This window comes from Drosophila hydei, unplaced genomic scaffold (assembly GCF_003285905.1).
Source record: "Drosophila hydei strain 15085-1641.00,03,60 unplaced genomic scaffold, DhydRS2 tig00000343-arrow-arrow-pilon, whole genome shotgun sequence".
Taxonomy (NCBI): Eukaryota; Metazoa; Arthropoda; class Insecta; order Diptera; family Drosophilidae; genus Drosophila; species Drosophila hydei.
Window position 1 is genome coordinate 162,769 of NW_022045713.1, and position 20,075 is coordinate 182,843.

At 45.5% G+C, this 20,075-nt stretch overlaps 2 protein-coding genes across 2 annotated transcripts in view; one reads left to right on the forward strand and one right to left on the reverse strand.

The window, feature by feature from the left end:
* LOC111596592 overlaps positions 1-20,075 on the forward strand; it is an 81,661-nt gene that overhangs the window by 59,104 nt on the left and 2,482 nt on the right. The window contains exons 3-6 of the mRNA XM_030224052.1: positions 14,971-15,956; positions 16,034-16,270; positions 18,249-19,095; positions 19,159-19,889. Coding sequence (XP_030079912.1) covers positions 14,971-15,956; positions 16,034-16,270; positions 18,249-19,095; positions 19,159-19,889 — 2,801 coding nt within the window. The remainder of the gene's footprint in view (positions 1-14,970; positions 15,957-16,033; positions 16,271-18,248; positions 19,096-19,158; positions 19,890-20,075) is intronic.
* On the reverse strand, positions 16,347-17,520 carry LOC111596593 (trigger factor-like). Its single transcript, XM_023310872.2, has one exon. The coding sequence runs from the start codon at positions 17,429-17,431 to the stop codon at positions 16,532-16,534; it is 900 nt and encodes a 299-aa protein (XP_023166640.2). The 5' UTR covers positions 17,432-17,520; the 3' UTR covers positions 16,347-16,531.

Here is a 20,075-nt window from a genome sequence, read left to right on the forward strand (position 1 = left end):
TGGCCCATTCCTAATCGTTACAGGGTATAACAAGAGTAGAGTAAATTCATTTCACAAGATTAACCGCCTTCAGCTAGGACTTTATGTTTTCGTATGCCTACCCCCTCCCCCTACGCCCCCACGTCCACGCCCCCGTCCCCAAATGAGCTCAACGAGTGGGTAAATGCTTTCACTGGCCCGATTCGGGCGGCTTTCGCAGCGAGTTGTAGCTAAATTTACCTTTCATAAGAACCCAGAAGCTGTTAGCTCACAGCTGAACAGCTTAAAGGATTCTCTTGCGGCCCCTTTTTGGCCTTATTTAATAATAATAAAATTCTTCGCTTTTTTACGTGTTCGTGCTGTTGCTAACCTCGCTCTGTCCCGCCACTGCCCTGCCCAGTGCAGGCTGTGAGACGAATAATCTGCTGCGTCTGGGGGATTTTAAATAATTTTCTAAAATTACAACACTTCTTGGCAGTGGGTCCCCAGCACGTTATAAAGCTCTATTAAGTCTAATATGAAATTATTTTGCATTTTACAATGCCATGGCCAAAATGGTAAGCCCAATGTGTTGCTGTTGTTGGCGGGCCAAATTGCTAAAACATAGATTTGTAATTAGAAAAAGAATCTCTAGAATCAGTGATCAGATTGTGACTTCATACAAAATTTCGACCAACGCAGCTGGCCAATCAGTCGGCCCAATGGGCGTATAAGTAATGCGCTTCAATAGATGAAAACTCGCTGAGTTGATCGCAGCTAGTTGATCGTGATCGATGTCATTGTGGACACTCACAGCGGGCAGCTCTTAAAGTGCCATTAGGAGTATGACAAGCGCCAACAACTTGTATCGATGGCACTTTAAAGAATTGTCAGTTTACTGTGGGCCTTAAGTGCTCAAAGCTTTTTAAATGTCCGTTCTCTTTTGCCGCTTCTGATACGGCCACGCAGCTAATGGACTTAAAGTCGCACATATCATTGCGACTTATATTTGCAGATGCTATCATTGCCAACTCTTTAATTACCTGCTTTGGCATGAATGTTAAAACTGCGAAGCGGTTTCATCATGCCTATATATAATTATGAATACCTTTCAAAATGGTATATAGAAATACCTTAATCTTGGCATTAGCGACCCACTTGAATGATTTATTATCGAGTTTTGGCGGCTTCGTTTCGGCTAATACATGTCAAACAATTGTTTAACTGATTGCAGTTATCGAATATCTAAAGTCGGCTCGAACACGGATGAAGAATTATAAAAATGTTGGTCTAATTGCAACAGGTATTACGATACGGAATATGCCTACCCAAACAGTGCTCACTCAATACAAGCTGTTGATATTTTGCGTATTTGAATAAGTTAGATATTAAATGTCCGCACAGCTGTCGCTGGATCTTATGTTAATTTGTGGGCATGCCCAGAGCTTAGCACGAAATTTGTTTAAATTTAACTGTGTGTGTGTGCCAACACATTTAATCATTCAGTCATTCCTGTGCAGGCACAAATTGTGTCAGCTGGCGGCGTGTGCAGAGAAACCGATCAGGCATATATTTTAACGATGTGGAAAATGTCGCATTTGCATTTTCATTAACGCCGTCGCGGCAACTAATGAAGCTGTCTGTGGCTCAAGATCGAAGATCGAAAAATCAAAGATCGCGTGGGCGCCCAGCCATGAATTATGAATGAGCTAAGCCAATCAGCCAGTTGCCCAGTTGTCCAGTTGCCCAGTTGGCCACTTGGCCAGTTGCTCAAGTGCCCATATCATTTACACTAAGCTACCCGAAAAATTGCATAATGTTTAAGCTATCAAATTGGCTCGCGCCGCAGCAGGTTGTGAACGGTTTGTCCAGCCATTTAGCGCATCCATCCAAGCGGCGGCCAATTGCAGCATAGAAAATGAAAATATGCTAATCACCATGGAAACCTGTTGCGTTTCTCGATAACAGCGGCTCGGCAAGCCCCTGGCCTGCCCCGGCCCATATGTTGTTGTAATTGCTGCGCTTACAAATTCAATTTGCGCTGACAGCTTCCAAGTTAAATTCAAATTTGAGCAATAATTGCATGCGCCAGATACCCTGTAATAGCTAACTCGAGTATTCAATTGATTTGGGCAAAGTTCTAATATGAATATAAACCCTTTACAGCAACCTTAATTGCAAATTTTATATATTTATGACAATTATAGAGCACAAGTCTTGACCACAAACTAGAACTATCAGAAAGTTGAGCTAATTTCAATGTAGTATATAGAAATGTGATCGAATCGAATGATATATCAATTGAATGCCATTCGGAAACACACTCAGATTGCAGGGTATCTGTCCGTCGTGGACTTTTGACAGTTGCTCTACTTAGCTGTAGTTTCGCTTTGTATGACGCTTGTCTGTTAATTAAAAGCCGACAGAAAAATTGTGCAATTCTATTTGTATTTCGTACACCTATTTGCCTAGATGTCCACTTATCTGACGATTTCAATTTCGTGCTTGTATTTTGTGTGTTTGCAGTCGATTCAAAGCGCAGCTGCAATTTATACGATTTGTTCAATTTGTGCAATCGAGTCGACTCGAGTCGCACGCACTTTCTCAGCCACCTGTTCGCTAGTTTGTTGTTTGTTAATGAATAATGGATGTGCGGCGAGTATATGCTTATGCTCTGTATGCAAGTGAGATGGGGTATGCTTGCTAGAGACTATTACTACGGCTTACTGTTAGTCATTTCAAAGACATTGTCTTAGGTCAGCCTGTACAGAGTATCTGCTGCTCCGTCGAGTCTTCGTCAGTCTGACTTGTGTCAGTTTGCATTGTTCATTTGACATGTGTGGTGAAATGCTTATCCCTCTGACTCGTCTCAGCCTTACAACAGTCAACAACTAACTAATGTTGATGCTGATCAAAAGTAAGCGGCCATTCGTTGTTGTTGATGTTGTTGTCACGAGTGTTGTTTACGAATGTGAGGTATGCAAGTGCAGTTAGCAGTTACCATTCGTTTTGCTTGTATTTTCACAGAGACAAATAGATGTGGGGATAGCGCAACAGGTATAGATGCACCTTGAAGATAATCCCCCCATCGTATCGCAGCTTAACAATCGATTTACTCACGCAGTTCATGCGTGTGCTTAAATGCTTAAATGCTTAAATACTTTCGTTCGTTTATATACTTTATCAAGATTTGTGGCGCCTCGCTTTTGCTTTTTATCGCAACTCATTGTTAATTCCAGCGAAATTGAATTCTTTAACAAATTAGTGCAGAGAACCGCCCACAGCCACGCACAACTTGGTCGCTTGTGTCTGGGCCATTTGCCAGTTGGCCAGTTGCGCAATGCATTCGACTAGAGGCTCTTTACAACTTCAAGGTTGTGTGTTACACATTCGGTTTGTTTACATAGCTGTTGCTGTTCGTGCTGCTGTTGTTGTTGTTGTTGTTGTTGTTGTCGTTGTTGTACACATTTATTGCATTTGCCTGTTGGCCACATGCTGAGCGCACTCGCTAACACACGTCGAGTGCAGGCGACGATGTCGGAGGTGGAGGTGGATGTGGATCTGAAGTTGGAGGCAATTGACTTCAGTTCGCAGGTGGCAATTGCACTGGCAGTTGACAGGCCACTGGGTGGCAAAGACTATCACATTCACACCACTGACCAGAAAGGTTAAGTGGCCCACTTATGTGCTAACACATTTTGGCCAGGCCTGTCGGCTGGCTGGCCGCACGCAATGCCCGCAATGGCCACAACGGCGCCAATGGCGTTGCCAAATTAAGGTCAAGTTTGTCGCCTATGGATGCCAGCCGAGTGTTGCAATCAACATGGTGCTGCGTGCCGCCACATGTCGCATTGACCCAGCGCCAAAGAATCAATCATGGAGCTAGTCGGGCCTACAGACAAATGTTAACATTTACTATACATATATCTCCATCTCGGCTTGTCGTTATGACAGCTTCTGCGCAGCAGCCAAACTATCGCAAGATGTGTCGCAAATCCATTAATGAATATTAGCAAAATACTTTTCATATGTGTGACTGTGTGCTTGTGTGTTTCCATATGTGTATGCGTGTGTGTGTGTGCGTGTGTGTATTTTGGCATTACTCGGCAGCTTTAAATAGCCGACAACGAAACGAGTTTGCTTAACTGGCTATATTTATTATTTGATTGGACTTGCTTTTTGTTTTTGTTGTCGTCGTTCTTATTGTTATAATATTATAATACTCTATCTGTATGACTGGACAGACAACATTCATATAGCTCCTAACGTCAACTCACTTAAAGTACCATTGTCTGCTTAATCAGCTAGAAACATTCAATTGATACTTTTTTTTATCAATTTTCCACTTGCAATAGGGGAGATTAAACAATCTGGCATATATGTATGTATTTCGCTGTGTATTTCTGTATGCAGAGTATCGCCCAGTCGTACATATGCCGGCCTAAGTAGTGTGCGCCTTATTATTACGATTACCTTTTGCCGTGTGACATTTAGCATTTGAGTTGCCCCGAGTTGTTCGAGAGTCGCTTAACCTGTTGCCAAAACCTATTAATGGCATTCATTTAGCGAGCTAACAGCACCCCCAACACTCGGGTCCCCGCAGCCAGCCACATCCAGCTCAGCTCAGAAAATCAGCTAGATATTCAATTAAGTGTTAGTTAAGTCCGCCGCTCGGTTCAGTCATCGTTTCAGTTTGGCGGAAATGTGAAACAAATGTGATCATGACTACCAATTAAGTGAGCGAGGCTGCTGCCGATCGTATACATATCTAACAATATATATAAATGTGCTTACAATATAATCAGATTGATTCTCAAATGAAGCGATGATGTGATCAAGGACTGCACAGACATATGTGCTATATTGCTATATTGGTGCTAAGTCATACGTTTTATTGAAATACATTCGGGTTAAGGTACAAATGTGAAACTTTTTTTAACCTGAACCCATTGAAAATGGGAATTCCAATCGCCCATTCGCAGTGATCTCGTAAACTACAAAAGCTAGAGAATTGAAATTTTAAAAATATATTCCTATATGTCATGAGCAGTACGAGACTATTTTCTTTTCCATAACGTTTCAGATATATCGATAAAAATCGATTACTTAAATTAGTTTTCTATGCGTAGCTTGAATATTATAGAAGATGGAAATATCAAAGATTCGCAATGTGTTGTATTTGTATACCTCCCGCTTGCCCCACGACAACATCTCAGTTTCCATAGTAAAGCTCAAATGTCAAGTCCAAGCGCAGTAAGCAGAGTGCAGGCGCACGTTTTGCTTGTAATGTATATATAAAGGAAGGGTATAATGATTGGAATAGCAGCTCTGCGCATGGTTTAGTGTATCTACTAGACTAGCAGTCTCAGCTAGAGCATACTCACAAATTTTTGATATGGGTATATGAGGTTCTGTTCGCTAAAAATACGTTGAGAATACGGTGAAACTTCCGCTTGGGCGGCCAGCTTTAACAGATGGCCAACGACGCACAACAACAACAGCAACAACAACAATAACAATAATATTAATGTTAGAAAACGATCCCAAAACCAAAACCAACAACAACAAAGAGCAACAGCAACAGCAACAGCAAAATAAACGCACGAAAACTGACATGCAAATCGAAAACGAAGATGGAGAAAAATGCATATGGAATGGAAATGCGTGTAAGACATGAAAGAAGACAACAATAAGAAATACCAACATCAACATTAACATTAACAACGGCGGCAACATCAACAACAACAACAGCAACAACAACTCAAACATGAACGAAATTTAATATTAAACACAGCAACAGCTATGGATGTTTTTGGAGTTTGAACCGGGGGCTAAAGTTGGGGACAGCTTTGAGGGATGGGCACGGCAGTGGGGAAACATCGGTAATGGTGGGTGGGAGTGTGTGTGTGTGTATAGTTGGATTGTGTGTGCACTTTCCAAAGATAAAATGCGCAAGATGAACGTTGCTGAGCATGTTGGTTAGGGGGAGTGCAGTGGACAATAACAAACAGATAGGGGGAAGAAAAAAAACAAGGCGTAAACAAAGCCAACAGATGAAGCCAAAGCTGCGTTGCAGTTGCATTTCCATTTCGCAGTGGAGGGCATTGGCTCGGTCCTAGAGCGAAGCTGAAGCTGAAGCTGAAGTTGGAAGAGCATCGGGTGGGTCTGGACGCATACTGCGTGTCTGCCGCATGGCAACTTCCTCAAAGTCAGCCAGACGAACGTACACGCACTTGAAAAGGCGAGGAGGCCAGGGCTCTGGCTGGCGTTGATGCTGTCAACCGCACAGTTTCGACATTTGGTTGCATTTGGTCTTTGATATTGAGCTGCAATTGGTAATAACGTAATAACGGGAAATGGCACTCACCTTCACACACACACACACCCACCCACACAGACGCACTGCTCGTGGCAGATCAAAGCTACTTCCGTTGCGGTTCGATTAAAGCAAATGAAATTGAAAACGGTTGTCAGATTCCAATTGCAATTGAACACTTGACAAGCCTCGCCTAGACTCAATGCAATTTCAATTTGGCAATCAACTTTGATCCCAATCTATGTGGCTCTTAAAAGTTATTAACTAAGTTTTGTCAGGTAGAGGGAAACAGTGCTTAACAAAGATGTATCACAGATTCGGACAGTCTTTAAGAAAGTATTTTATAGAGAAGATGTTCCACAGGTACTTGGAGGTGATTTAGCTTCTGCATAGTTTCATTCGCTTTAAGATGCGTCCACAGCAGCTGTTTGGGCATTTAAAATCTTTCAGCTTACGCATGACACGTTCAAGTTGCTCTTGACTTTGAATTCTTGTTGTTTACAGCTCTTAAAGCAACTTTTGCTTTTAGTGTCCACTCGATTGTTTGCGGTGGGACCACCTGTCCATATTGTTGATGTTGTTATTGCTGCTGACTTTCACTTTGAACTTGCGCGCATTCTTGGCAACTGCACTTTGCTTTTTCCAGCTGCCTGTAGCAGTCATTTAGTTGTTGCATTTTTTGAATAGTTTTGATCGACTCGCTTATGATCAATTATTATTATTGCTTATTATTTTATTGAAGTCCAGCCAGCCAGGCAGGCAGCCAGTCGGGCAGGCAGGCAGGCAGCCAGTCAGGCTCATCAGGCAGACTCATAAATTATGTTGTTGGCCATAATTATAGCGTCGTTTTGCTTTTTGCTTTGTCTTTAAGCGTAATAGCCGAATGGGCAGCAGCAACAGCAACATCAGCAGAAAACAAAATGTTTATAAATGTGCGCAAATTGCCGGCTGCCGACAGCTGACAACAAAATTTATGTAAATTGCAATTACCGAAAATTTGAGCAAGAAAGCGACTCTTGATGTCCGCAGTGTGGCTTGTCCGTCTCTGTCTCCAACTGCAACTCCTTCTCCTACTCAAGTCCAAGTCCAGTCTGAATGCAGTTTAGCGTGCTGGAAACACGCTCTCTAAGCCCAACTGCATATACAAGTCTTTTATTGGGCCACTGCGCTTACGCGCGACGGCGGCGACAACAAACGCAGCTCTTTAGCTAAAACAGAAAAAAAATCATCTCTGATAAGCGCCAATGAAAGTGAAACCGTGTCACACACACGAGCACACACGCGCACACACACACACATTTCTGTTGTTTATATCTGCGTTTGTATTTCGTATGTATAAATATCATAAATAAATAAAAAACGCGTTGGCAAACAATCAAAGGGCAAATGCAGGCCGTCTGGCAAACTGACTGGGCATGGGTAGAGTCGGTCAGGCGGGTGGGGCCAAGCGGGGCGACGACTCCGTTTGATAAGGGAACACAGCCCAACGGAAAACTCGAAATAAATACAAACATTTGACGACTGAAAAAGGGAAACTTGGCTGCTTATGTTTCGCAATGTTGCATTTGCTTCTTGCCAAAAAAAATGCCGAGACTCAAATTCAAAGGAAATTTGCTACTCACAAAATATATTGGGCTGAAACCAGCAACAAGTAAAATCTTCGTAGCTGTGTAAACAGTTGCTCAAAGCTTGTTATTGTTGCCTGTAAATTTGACTTGATAAATCATGAATAGATTTGAATGTTACAAAGTCGGCCTAAATAATTCATTCAGTTTAATGAAATGTGCCTAAGGCACACTCGTTCGAACGGAGTATAAAAATATGCGGGCTTTTCGGAAATGTTGACAGAGGTGTGCATTTACATGCCTTGGCTTCGATACATGCAGAGAACACCCCCAGCTAGCTGCACTCGGTAAATTTAATTTAAAGAGGGCTCAAAGGCAGAGGACTCATGAATAACAGCAGCAGAAGCGGTGGCAGCAGCAGCAGCAGCAAAAGCAATGTCAGCTGCCAGCAGCCTTTTCAAGTCCTGTAGCGCTCATCCTGTCGCTGGCGTTGGCACTTTACCTTAGCCTGGCTAAGGCTAGTGACCAAAAGCAACAAGAGCAACAGCGCCAGCATCCGCAGCACACCAAAGCCGTAAGCTCAAGTTTTACAGTCGAGATTGCTGCTATGACTGCTGGGTATCTGAATGAGGATGCAGTGGGGCAAGTGGGTGCGGTAAGGGGGCCGCAGCGCCAGTCAGGCCACTTGACGTCGCCGCATTGTTTGCAGCTCAGCGCCCGCCTATAAATAGTCAAAGGCATGTGGCATTTAAGGGCCCACATTCACATTCACATTCATCTAGCATCGCTTGACTCCTCTCTATCGGCACCCGGGCAACATCTCTCTCGCTCTCTCTTTCCCTCTCTCTGTATCTGTCTCTTTCTTCTTTGCTGGAGACGAGTTTCCTTTTAAAAAGCGTCAAGAAAATTCCTTAAAATAGGTAGAAGCCAAAAGCCTGTGCATGTCGATGTCTGCCTATGTGTGTGTTTTGCATGCTCTGCAGTTGCAGTTGCAACGCCTGCTGCAGTTGCAGTGTCTGCAGCAGTGGCAATTGCACAGCCAGAAGCACTGGCAAGTGTCTATCCAGCATTAAGTGGACGCACTGGCTCTGCGTCAAGTTGGCAAAGCAATTGACTTGCACTACGCCTGACAAGGGTCTCTGTTCTCAGCTTGGCCGTGGTGGATTGGGAGGGTCAGCTCAACCGCCAGCAGATAGTTGCCTGGCTGTGGCATTTGCTGCCTTTGCTCGCATGCGACGAGGCAAACAGTTTAATTCGATTCCAACATTTTCACATACCCAAGGTATCCAATCAGAGCACAGCTAAATAATTCATGTGGGACACATTGCAACTGGCACGTTGCAAGTTTTACGTTGCACGTTGCCCGTTGCACGTTGCACGTTGCACGTTGCACGTTGCTAACGGTACGTGGCCATGCCAGTACACTAGCTCTCAATATGGATGCAAACTAGTCCGCCTCTGCACTTGATACAAAAAATAAAAATAAAAAACCAACCACAAAAAACCGCCCATTGTTAATTATTGCTAATTAAACCCCATTCACCGAAGAAAGTTGGCGAATGGGGAAGCATAGGTGTGCTTGCGTGTCTGTGTGTGTGTGTGTGTGTGTGTGAATGCTTACCAAGGTCAACTTTGGCCACATTGTCTGTTGTCAGCCACTTTGGCCTCATAGTTTATGCATGAAGCGCCGCAATGACTAAAAGTCAAGCAAGCCAAATTAAGGACAATTGTGGCAAAAGTGTGGACGACATTAAACAGCAAAAAAACAATCGCAGAGCGCTAAGTAGAACGCTTCCATCTCCCACTCTTTTTCTCTCTGATTACATGCAACTTTACCAAAATATTCTCAGTCAATTACGGAATGCATTACAGCTTAATGGACAGCTGACAATTTTTTAAACATGGTAAACAAAGTTAAATCAATGTAAGTAAGGAAGACTAAAGCTGAAATCAGTGACTATATTCATATGTATCATATCAGCTATATATATTGAAGTAAGCCTTGGCTCAGACTAAGAATGTAAATTTGATTGTTTAAATCGAAGATCTGCAATCGATGGCCCAACTTTGAAATGTTCTTGCGCCTGTCGTTGGCAATTTTATTAATTGAGTCGTTAAACTGAACACGTTTATCACTTGGCAGTAATTTCGCACAGCCGTGGCAGCTCGGCAGCTCGGCAGGTCGCTAATTTCCAATTGACTCGTCTGTGCCCGGCCTGACTTATCGCCTGACTACCTAATTCGGATGCCATTTATTATTAGGCTCGTGGATTAGCTGGCTGCATCTTCATTCAATTCGTTCTGGCTGACACAGTTTCAGCTGTACTTTCCCACTGCACATGCTCATGATAATGAATATCATGATGATGGTGGCCCGCCAACTAAATTCACATTGAAACACATGTGTGGCACACATCCATATATATATATATAAAGTTAAGCAAAGAAATAAGAGGCGAGTCGATAAGGCCATGTTCCGTGTCTCTAAACGCATTGATCTCAGGCACTGCATGATCTGGAGACAACTCGAAGATTTCTGAATCGTCGAATGCTTGAAACATTAGCTCTTCGTAGAGTTCAGGATATCTTCTAGTCGAGCAGTCTCGCTCTAGTCGAGACTTGTTGAATATCAATAAGAATTGATATGCAGCGCTATTTAAACTTTGCAAATGAAGCTAGTTAAAATGCCATAAGAAGTAGAGATCGATCATTTGAAATGTTTGATTACAAAATATATTAAATTGTTATACTATAAAGACATTACATTTTAATTAATTCAGAGCTGTTCTTTGAAGCATTTAGTTGGATATCATAGTAATCTCTGGAATGATACAGATTGCAGCATTAAATGCTTTAGCTGCCAGTGGTTCAACCACTTCAAACATAAATTTCGAGTCAGTAAAAGGCAAACTTTGAGTTAATGGCAGAGTCTAAAGCCGATTTAAACTAATGAGCAGCTGCTGCTCACATTTTTGCATAAAAATTAACAAATAAATTAACCTAAGTATTATATTATGTTAAAAGGGGGGACACTAAAACCACTTGTCATAATAATTATTAATGAAATTCAGGTAATTAAAGCTCTTGAGCAAATACGCAGCGCACACTCGAGTAATACGTATCACAGGGCAGACACTGTAAGCGCGATAAGTTTGCCAGCAAATACATGTGGTGATGCCTGTATTTCATTCTTCATATCCCCCAGCTTGGAGCACCCACACACGCTCACACGCACACACGCACTCACGCACATGTGTGCTTATAATTATGTGAGTGGATAAGCCAGTTGGTATTTTATGAAGTTTCTATTGCCGCGAGCGCACAGCTTCCTGGGCGGCCCCTTCAACGCAAACCCGCACCGGCTCCCGAACCCAAGCAGAAACGCAAGCCCAAGCCCAAGCCCAAATCAAGTTCGCCATCTTCATCTTGGGTTTGCGTGTGTGATTTACATTATAATAATTAGTTTATGGCAGAGGCACGCGCTGCTTTGGCAACGTCATCAAAATTGCAAATAGAAAGCAATTTCCACACTTATTATACACACGTGTTACGGTCTGAGCGTGTGGCAGGAACCGCACGTAATGAGATCCAGCTAACCAGGCTAGCTGCTCTTACGCCCACTATAAGTATGTGTTGCCCCTTTAGAAACTTGGCTAAGTTGCTTGAGAGCTTATGCGCTGGTTAAAGTGCATGTGCGCTCTGTTTTCCGTGTCCCGTGTCCCGTGTCCCGTGCTGCGTGCTGCTTTCTGCGTACTTCTCAATTTCAGATACACGAAATTACTTTGAAACTCGTGCCACAAGCTGCCATAGCTGGCAACTTGGTAAATGGCGTGTAGCTGGCCCCATTAGACCGCATGTTGCATAAAGCGCAGCAGGTGACTTTCGCCTGGGACAAAGCCGAGAATTGCAATTGCCATTGGCATTCCAGTGGCCAAGGCTGTGTCAGATCTAAAAAAACTCCTCTCTCCTGCCAGACCCTAGCTTTCTCTCTATGCCTCTCCCTATGTAGGATGACCTGAATTTGTATTGGCCACAAAGACAAATGTAATAATAAAGCAAATGTAGACAACTTTGTTTAGACTGCTTAAGCCAAGCTAAAAGCCAATTCGATGCCAACTTTGTGGCCACTTTGCACTGTCATTTCAATTAGCCGCAGCTTTTAAACTTGTCCAAAGTACATTTACTTGTCGCGTAGTTTTTCTGTATACCCTGCAATCGCTGCTTAGTGCAGTCCATCAATGTCATGGGCTTTTCCAATTAGCCAACTTTCTTAGTTTTTCTAGACCTATGGTAGAATAAAAAGCAACTTTCCTTCCCTTTTTGAGACATGTATTGGAATACTTTGCCATGCGCTTAGGGTATCTGCTAGTCAAACACTATTAAGTGTTTTGATTATTTGAATTTCGCATTCGTTTTCCTCTTTGGCTTTCTGTGTGGGCTGCGCCGAGCTGCCAAACAATGAAATATAATTTGTATAATTTAAGTAAATGCGCAAGTCATTAGCATTTCTGTCCGCGTTTCTTCTGTGGGCATTCTGTAGCCGCGTTTAATGAAGCTCATTAATCACGCCAACCAATTGCAATTCGGGCGAAGTTATGAATAAAATACTGTCAACTGGGCTGACGAACTCACAACTTCTTCAACTGTTCGTTCAGCTGCATAACTAATTGACAGAGTGACTGATTGACTCACTGTCTGACTGACTGAGTGACTAACTGGCTGACTGGCTGTCGGCTAACTGGGCTTGTTATGCAAATGGTGCGTTTTTGCCACCTCCACGGCTCGCGTGGCGTATGATTAATATTTATTTGTAAGTTTTTTGCATTTGTGCAAATGGACGAACTGTGTACAAGGCGTGAAGAGCAGTGTAGTGCGCAGCGCGAGTCTCAGGAGTTGCATTTAACCATAATTAATGTGCAATCTTCGCGTTCGCAACGCTGCGTATACGTAATCTGTGTGCGCATTGCTCAACCGAACCGAAGGCAATAAGATAAAATACATCAAAAGAAATATAAATCTACAGCCAATGGTCACCACTCGTAGGCAGCTCCAGCGAGCGTGTGTGGGCCGCTGAGGCGTCATGGCAGCCACGAAACAAGTCGAGAAAACTCTTTGCATATGCATGTACCGAGCTGGCCTCTTAGCCAAGGGCAGCAAACGCAAGTGACTGCAACAAAAACCCACAGAGCTGCACAAATCATGTCATCAAGTGAACAGAATCAATGCCAGAGCCAGAGCAAAATCCAAGTTAAGCCAAGCTCAGTTCAGTTCAAGCAGCGTACTAGGCGTATGCGTAATGTCAAGTCCAGCCGTTGGCTGTTTTATTAAACTAGTTGCAATGTTATATCATTTTCGTTGGCAGCACCTGTTGAACAATGGCTTACATATTTCCCTTAAGATATTCTAGCATTTTCTCATTATCTTCATCTACTTATTCATAAGTGTAATGGAAAGAGTTATTCGATATTAATTACGAGCTCGAGCAGCGAGCTTAGCTTGACTTATGTTAATCAATATGTATGTATACATTCTTAGGATGTATCCCTGTATCCGAGCACACACTCACTAATACATATGCAAAGAGCTGGGGGCAATCAAATTAAGCTCTAGCCCCAATCAATTGAATGCCTTTCGGAAAGACGCCAAACTTTGGCACATTATGAAGCCCAAAAATAACAACATTAGTACTAATATCAGATCGAGGCTCGACTATAAAATTCCCAGCAGCAAGAGGCGGAACGAAAAGCAGGCAAGTTGCGATACACGCACGCATATACTCCACTCAGTTGGGGGTGCAGGGTACAGCTGAACGCGATGGCTGCTCGCCTTGGGTTCCAAATAAAAGTTACACAAACTCAATTTTATAAAAGCGAGAAATGGGGCAGTCGGTATGGGTAAGTCTGCCAGTGGCAGCCACTGTTTGCGCCACACACACACACACACGCACGCACACACGCACACACTTAGGCACACACATGTTGGCAGTTTAAGATGCCTTGAAAATGGCAAATATTTGTCTGCCGACATTTTTTGCTTGCTGCCCACGCAGTCGGCGGCCATTTTCTTGCGCAAGTGTCTATCTTGTCGCCATTGTTATGGATGTTACATTAGAGCCACGCCCCTCTTTGCTAAGGACTGTGTCCAAAACAGCAGCAGCATTAAGAGTTATCGCATACTTTGCGGCATGATTAATTGCGACCACGTGAATTGGCACCAATCTCGGCAACAATTGTTATGTCCCCGTACATTGTTCGTAATGTTCTTGTTGTTTTTGCCATATTGTCTGTCACGGATAGTGTTGTTTGCGTTCTTTTTTTTTAGGCATGATAAATGCTCTCGCAGTCAGTGCCCGAAAGGCAAATGCAAAAATCTGCTAATGCTGTGCGTGGGTGTTGTTGGTGCTTCGCGCCGCTTGTTGCTGTCAACTCGTTGCCGGTTGCCAGTTGCCAGTTGCTGGTTGCTGGTTGCTGGTTGCTGGTTGCTACCGCCTGCGGGCATGGCCACTTCAAAGCAACCCACACAGCCAGCCGCCGGCGCTAACGAGTTACGACCGAAGCGACGACAGTTCTTGTGCTTGGCCAGAACTTTGAATTGAATGCCCTGTACATGTAGGCGATGTGTGTATATTGCATTCATTTCTTAAGAACAAATCAATTATTTTCATTTACCGCATTTGAATTCCCAGTATATAAACAATTGGCCCAACTAGAAAACTATTCTAGAATAAATATTGTGAGATCTGAAACGCAAGCTAAACAATGACCATCTGCCCCTATAGCAGTTATATGAAATAGTTTTTGTGGGCACAGGGTATCCAGCAGCTGGGTGTAACATCGATGGCAATGGCTCAAGTCTGTGGTGCGGCGTCGGCGTTGGCTTTGATGCTGTGCCCCTGACGGCAGCCCACGCATGCCATTGCACATGGCCAAATGTTGTTGGCAATTGCTGCGTATTAACGCGCGCGCCTGGAGCCAGCCACTTGGCTTAATCCAACTGGCGTTAAAGTGCCGCCTTTTAATTGCCAATCATTGCAAGCATTAGCGGATGGCGTCATCCAGCTATCAATCAGCTAAGTCCGTATTCACTCTCTTACTCACACTCTTTGTGTCTTTTGTCCATTGTCTATTACAGATGAAAACAAACTAAACTCCAGCTCATGGGAGGATACATTGGCGGAGCCGGAAGAACAGCATCAACAGACACAGACACAGATACAACCACAGCCACAGCCACAGCTACAGGCGCAGCCACAACTCCAGACATCGTCGTTCATCACATCGCCAGGTCAAGGGGTCACAAGTCACAAGGCGAGCGTGACCACAGCACAGCTGCACAGCGCATTTAGTCGTCGCATTGCGGAGCAGCAGCAGCGGGCAAAGGGCTGCCAGATCAGCCAGCAGGCAGACAGCGCCACAATTGCCGGCGGAAGCTTCAGCGCCAACGGTGGCCAGGCTGCCGTTGGTGTTGGTGTCGGTGTTGGCAGCAGCGCGAGCAGCAGCAGCGAGCGGGACACTAAATCGCCGGGACGCGAGCGCCGAGAGCCGCCAACAGCGAGCCACTCCGACGAGGAGAACTTTACTGAAGAGGAGCAGACCAGCAGCAGCGTGAGTTCATTAAGCGCCGGCAACCAACGCAATTCGCAATTGCGTTCCACCTTCAACAAGGCCAAGCAGCATTTGTCATTTGACAAATGGCGCACGGCTGCCTCGTCGAGCTCCTCTAGCGCCAACCCGAACACACTCACCGCCCAGCCGCAGTGCAGTCAGAGCGCCAGCCAGAACAGCAGCCGCGACAGCAACATGATTATGCGACGGGCCAGCGCCTGCACGATGCCCACCAGCTCAGGGGCATCGGCTCAGCGTGAGGATAATACGGCGCCCGGTGAATCGCCGGGCGGACGCCTTTCGCGTTGGTTCTCCATACGCCGTGGCTCCTCGCACCAATACGACGTGGGTGGGCGCGATGGTCGTCAGCTGACGGGCTCCAGTTTCGATATGCCGGATGCTTCTGCCGCTGCCACGCCAAAGCCAACGACAGCGAACGCGACGCTGGACGCCGCCTCGCCGCAGAAGCTGGCCAATTTGGGCGCCAGCAAAATGATGCCAGGCGTACCGGAGGTAAGTCCCTTAGCCCCATATTCCATCTCCAGCACTCCAAATGCTAAATATACGCTATGTAATCAACCCTTTTGCAGTACGAGGACGATGAGAACTCAGCGCCGGAGAGCAGTCGCTTCGACATGGATCTAATGATACCGCCGGGCAGTCGGGCCAACGGCACCGCACGCACCACCCACAGCCGGCTTATAGTGCCAATGCTGCCACCGGCGCCGCCTGGCCTCTCACAGCAGCAGCTCAAGCGCCGCCACATCGTGGCCGCCATTGTGCACAGCGAGAATTCATACGTGGCCACTTTACAACGTCTAGTCAATGTGAGTACTAAAGCAAAAGATTCCAAACATGCGTACGGTGTTGAATACGAGCAAAGAACTCATGTACTCTGAACACTAAATTTATCAATTACAACCAGCACAAGTGTAGTTAAGGATTGGGGGCATCGATACAGGGTTGGAGTCACGCGCAGCTGCTTGGGCTATGGTCTTCTTATTGTTCCTTTGTAGCTAAAATGAAATCTCGGCGCTCGATTGTTGCATTTGGCCTGGGAGAAATGCTGCTACCATAAGAAATAATTGTTAATCCTCTTTATAGTCTTCATCGTCATCGTTGCCGTTGTCATTGTTGTTGTCGTTGTTGATGTCGTCGTCATCGTCGTCGTCTTCGTCGTCGTCGTCGTCGTCGTCTTCGTCGTTGTCTTCGTCGATTTCGTTGTCAGCGTCGTCAGCATCGTCTGCATCGTTGTTGTTGTAGTCGCCGTCGTCGATGTCGCTTGCATCGACCTCATCCTCATTTGGCTCGCCAACTTGAAGCGTTAGTTTGAAGTTCAGGCTCAGCTGCGGCACCACTAATCTGCATACCTCATATTCGCAGAGTATACCCATACCCGCCTCCTCGCCTTGCAGTGGGATGGCTGGTAGTGTATTATCTGTCAGTGTCGTCTGCGACGCATTCTCTTCATCGACAATGTCGGTTATGGTCATTGTGGAGTCAGAGGCAGCGAGGGCTCGTGGCTGTTCGGTGGAATCAATCGGGAACTCAGATTGCAGCAGCACGTCCATTTCAAGAGGCATCAGTATGTAAATCTCGCCAGTCACTTCATCTCTTTGGATGCTGCCGAGGAGCGCCTCGTCATCTTTCTTTATCAAATTGATCTCTTCCATGCTCTCATTTGTCCAACTGTCAATTAGCTTTGAATCATCATCCTCATTATGTGTGATGCTCTCTGGATCACCATGAGGGTGTTCCGGCATTTGAAAACTGTAGAGGCCGGGCGCATTAAGCTTGACGTAGCCCCTCTTCGTGTCGGATTTCAGGTACATTTGCACCTTACCGAATGTATCGGCCACCAATGCCACTTTATCCGCGTCCAGTTCCAGAATTTCGTCCTCATCGTGGACATCACACAGCAATTTATTGTCTATTGTCGTTGTCATCTTGTATGCCAAAATTGGATTAAGTCTCATAAAGTTGGACATGTATAATTAATTAAATATTCTGATATTTTGTACGCTTTATAAATTTCCTTATATAAATAAACAAATATTAAATTTGAGCTTGTATTTCGGGTGTGCCGGTCATACTAATGTCAGTCAAATGTCATGACAGCCTTGTGCCCGGATTTTTATGTCGTACACCAATGCAGAACATCGTGAAGAGATTTGCTGTCACATCTGTTGGTCTGCTTCAATCAATCAATCAATCGCTATCTATGGGTTTTCGGTTAACCGAATACATATACATATTCAGTTCACTCCTGTTTTCGCCTCTCATATTATTTTAGCCTGTAGCCTTAAACGACTTGGCTTTAATATCCGCCGACTTATGTTAATGTTAACTCTCATGACAACTCATTTGTTTTCTTCTTTACATGCCATCCAATTCCCACCGTCATATGCCGCCACTCTCCGTCATAACTAACACCAATTCTAATACACACACGCACGCACACACACACACGCACACATACATCTTGTAAATTGTATCTGTAACTCATTTAATACTCACAACACTTCACAATTTACACGAAGCATCAATCATTTAACCATTTCAAACCACCTTAACAAAAAAAAAAGTAGTTACAAAATTAGTTGAACACCCATTAAAAAGTACCAAAAAATACCCAGCATTTCGAACGGCAAACAGAGAGAGAGAGAGAGAGAGAGAGAAAGAGAGAGAGAGACAGAGAGATCTTTCAACTTTGGTAAAGCATCGACGTCTGTAGCGGGAGCAATGCAGCTATAAAATGGTTTACTTATATTGCAACTATCTCTCTTTTTTGGCTTTGCTTGGCAGGATTACAAGAAGCCGCTGGAGGAGTGCAGTCCGCCGGTGCTGAATCCCGTGAAGATCGCAACGCTGTTCCATTGCTTGCCGGACATCCTGCACTCGCACAAGCTGTTCCGCATCTCGTTGGCTGAATGCGTGCGCAACTGGGATCGAGATGAGAAGATCGGCGATTGCTTTGTGAGCGCGTTTGGCAAGCCGCAGTTGCTGGAGATATACTCGGGCTTCATCAACAACTTCTCTGCCGCCATGGAGCTGGCCAAAATGGAAGAGAAGCGTAAATCGGCGTTAGCTGATTTCTTCAAGGTCAAACAAATCAGCGCCCACGATCGCCTATCCTTCTTCGGTCTGATGGTGAAGCCCGTGCAGCGTTTTCCCCAGTTCATACTCTTTCTGCAGGACCTGCTCAAGTACACGCCGCAGGGTCACCACGATCGCATGTCCCTGCAACTGGCGCTGTCGCAGCTGGAGCTGCTCGCCGAGCTACTGAACGAGAGCAAGCGCGTGGCGGAGCAGTATCAGGCCTTCAAAGAGATGCTGGGCCATATAAGCGGCACGTTCAACACGCGCTCCCTCAACAGTGTCAGCGACAGCTGCGGAAATCGAGCGCGCTATCTGCTGCGCGAGGACAATGTCACCCACATGGAGTTCAACCAGGCGGGCTTCATTGTCAAGTGCAAGCAGCGACGTCTGCTGCTGCTCAACGACAAGGTCATCTGCGTGTCCGTTGCGCCCAAGCAGTCCCACGACTTTGGCGCCACTGAGAAGCTCACCTTCAAATGGATGTTTCCAGTCAACGATGTCGAAATTGTGGACAACAGTGCATCCGCGACCCTATCAAGAATACTAACAGCAGGTAGGTTGTCATGAGCTCACGAACTGGACCAGAGGAACAGCTAACAAGTTTTCTCTTCTGCAGGTTTGAATCGTGGCGGCAGTCTCAAGTCTAATGGCAGCACTGGCAACGCCAACAGCGCCGGCGCCTATACCAATGCAACGCTCGGCGGACATGGCCATGGCCATGGCCAGGCTGGGCTAACTGGTTTGGGCTCGCCATTTGCCGCCGTGGATGCGCACAGCTCGCCAGCCGCACAGCTCACGAACGGCGCGGACAATCTGTGCAACGAGATGAGCACCCTGATGTACGACTATGAAGTTATATCACGCATACACGACCTGGTCGGCACTCTCAAGGGCAGCTACAAGGAGCTTAACTCGAACACAACACGCAACGTGCTCAATACCATACAGGGCTCCATACAGCGCAAGGACGAGGAGATGGCCTGGGTGGACTCCTGCTGCTTGCAGCTTATTGGTCGCCACAAGTCCGGCAAGGAGGAGACTTTCACTTTTCAAACTCAAACGCCCAATGTGAAGAAGGAGTGGATCACCGAGTTGAGACTTGCCCAGCTTGCGCTCGATCCGAACAACTCGCCCGCCTGGGAGCGCTCAGTCTCGCAGCCACATCATGCGCATTCGCATCACCAGCATCCCAATGCCCATGCCTCGCAATCACCCGGCAGTCCGCAGGCCACGCTGCACACCTACGAGCAGCAGCAGCTCCAAGAAGCTGTCCAGCAGAAGCAGTCGCGCAAGATGCCGCTATTTGTCAAGGCGATGCCCGTCTACCGGTCACAGCATCAAACGGAGGTAAGTGACACCAGAATTCAGCAGCTGCAATGACAGGGTATTCAAACATTTTCGAGATACCCAATTCTTGCCAGACCTTTCGTAGGGACTACTCTGCTCATTGTCACGCAGCCTGTAGCGTTAGACAGAGAACAAATGGTTTTCCTATCCTTGTGTGTCTCACTATTTATTTCACTTAAGCTGGTT

Excerpts from the sequence above, each read along its gene's own strand:
- LOC111596593 (XM_023310872.2), bottom strand. The coding sequence starts at position 17,431 with ATGTCCAACTTTATGAGACTTAATCCAATTTTGGCATACAAGATGACA.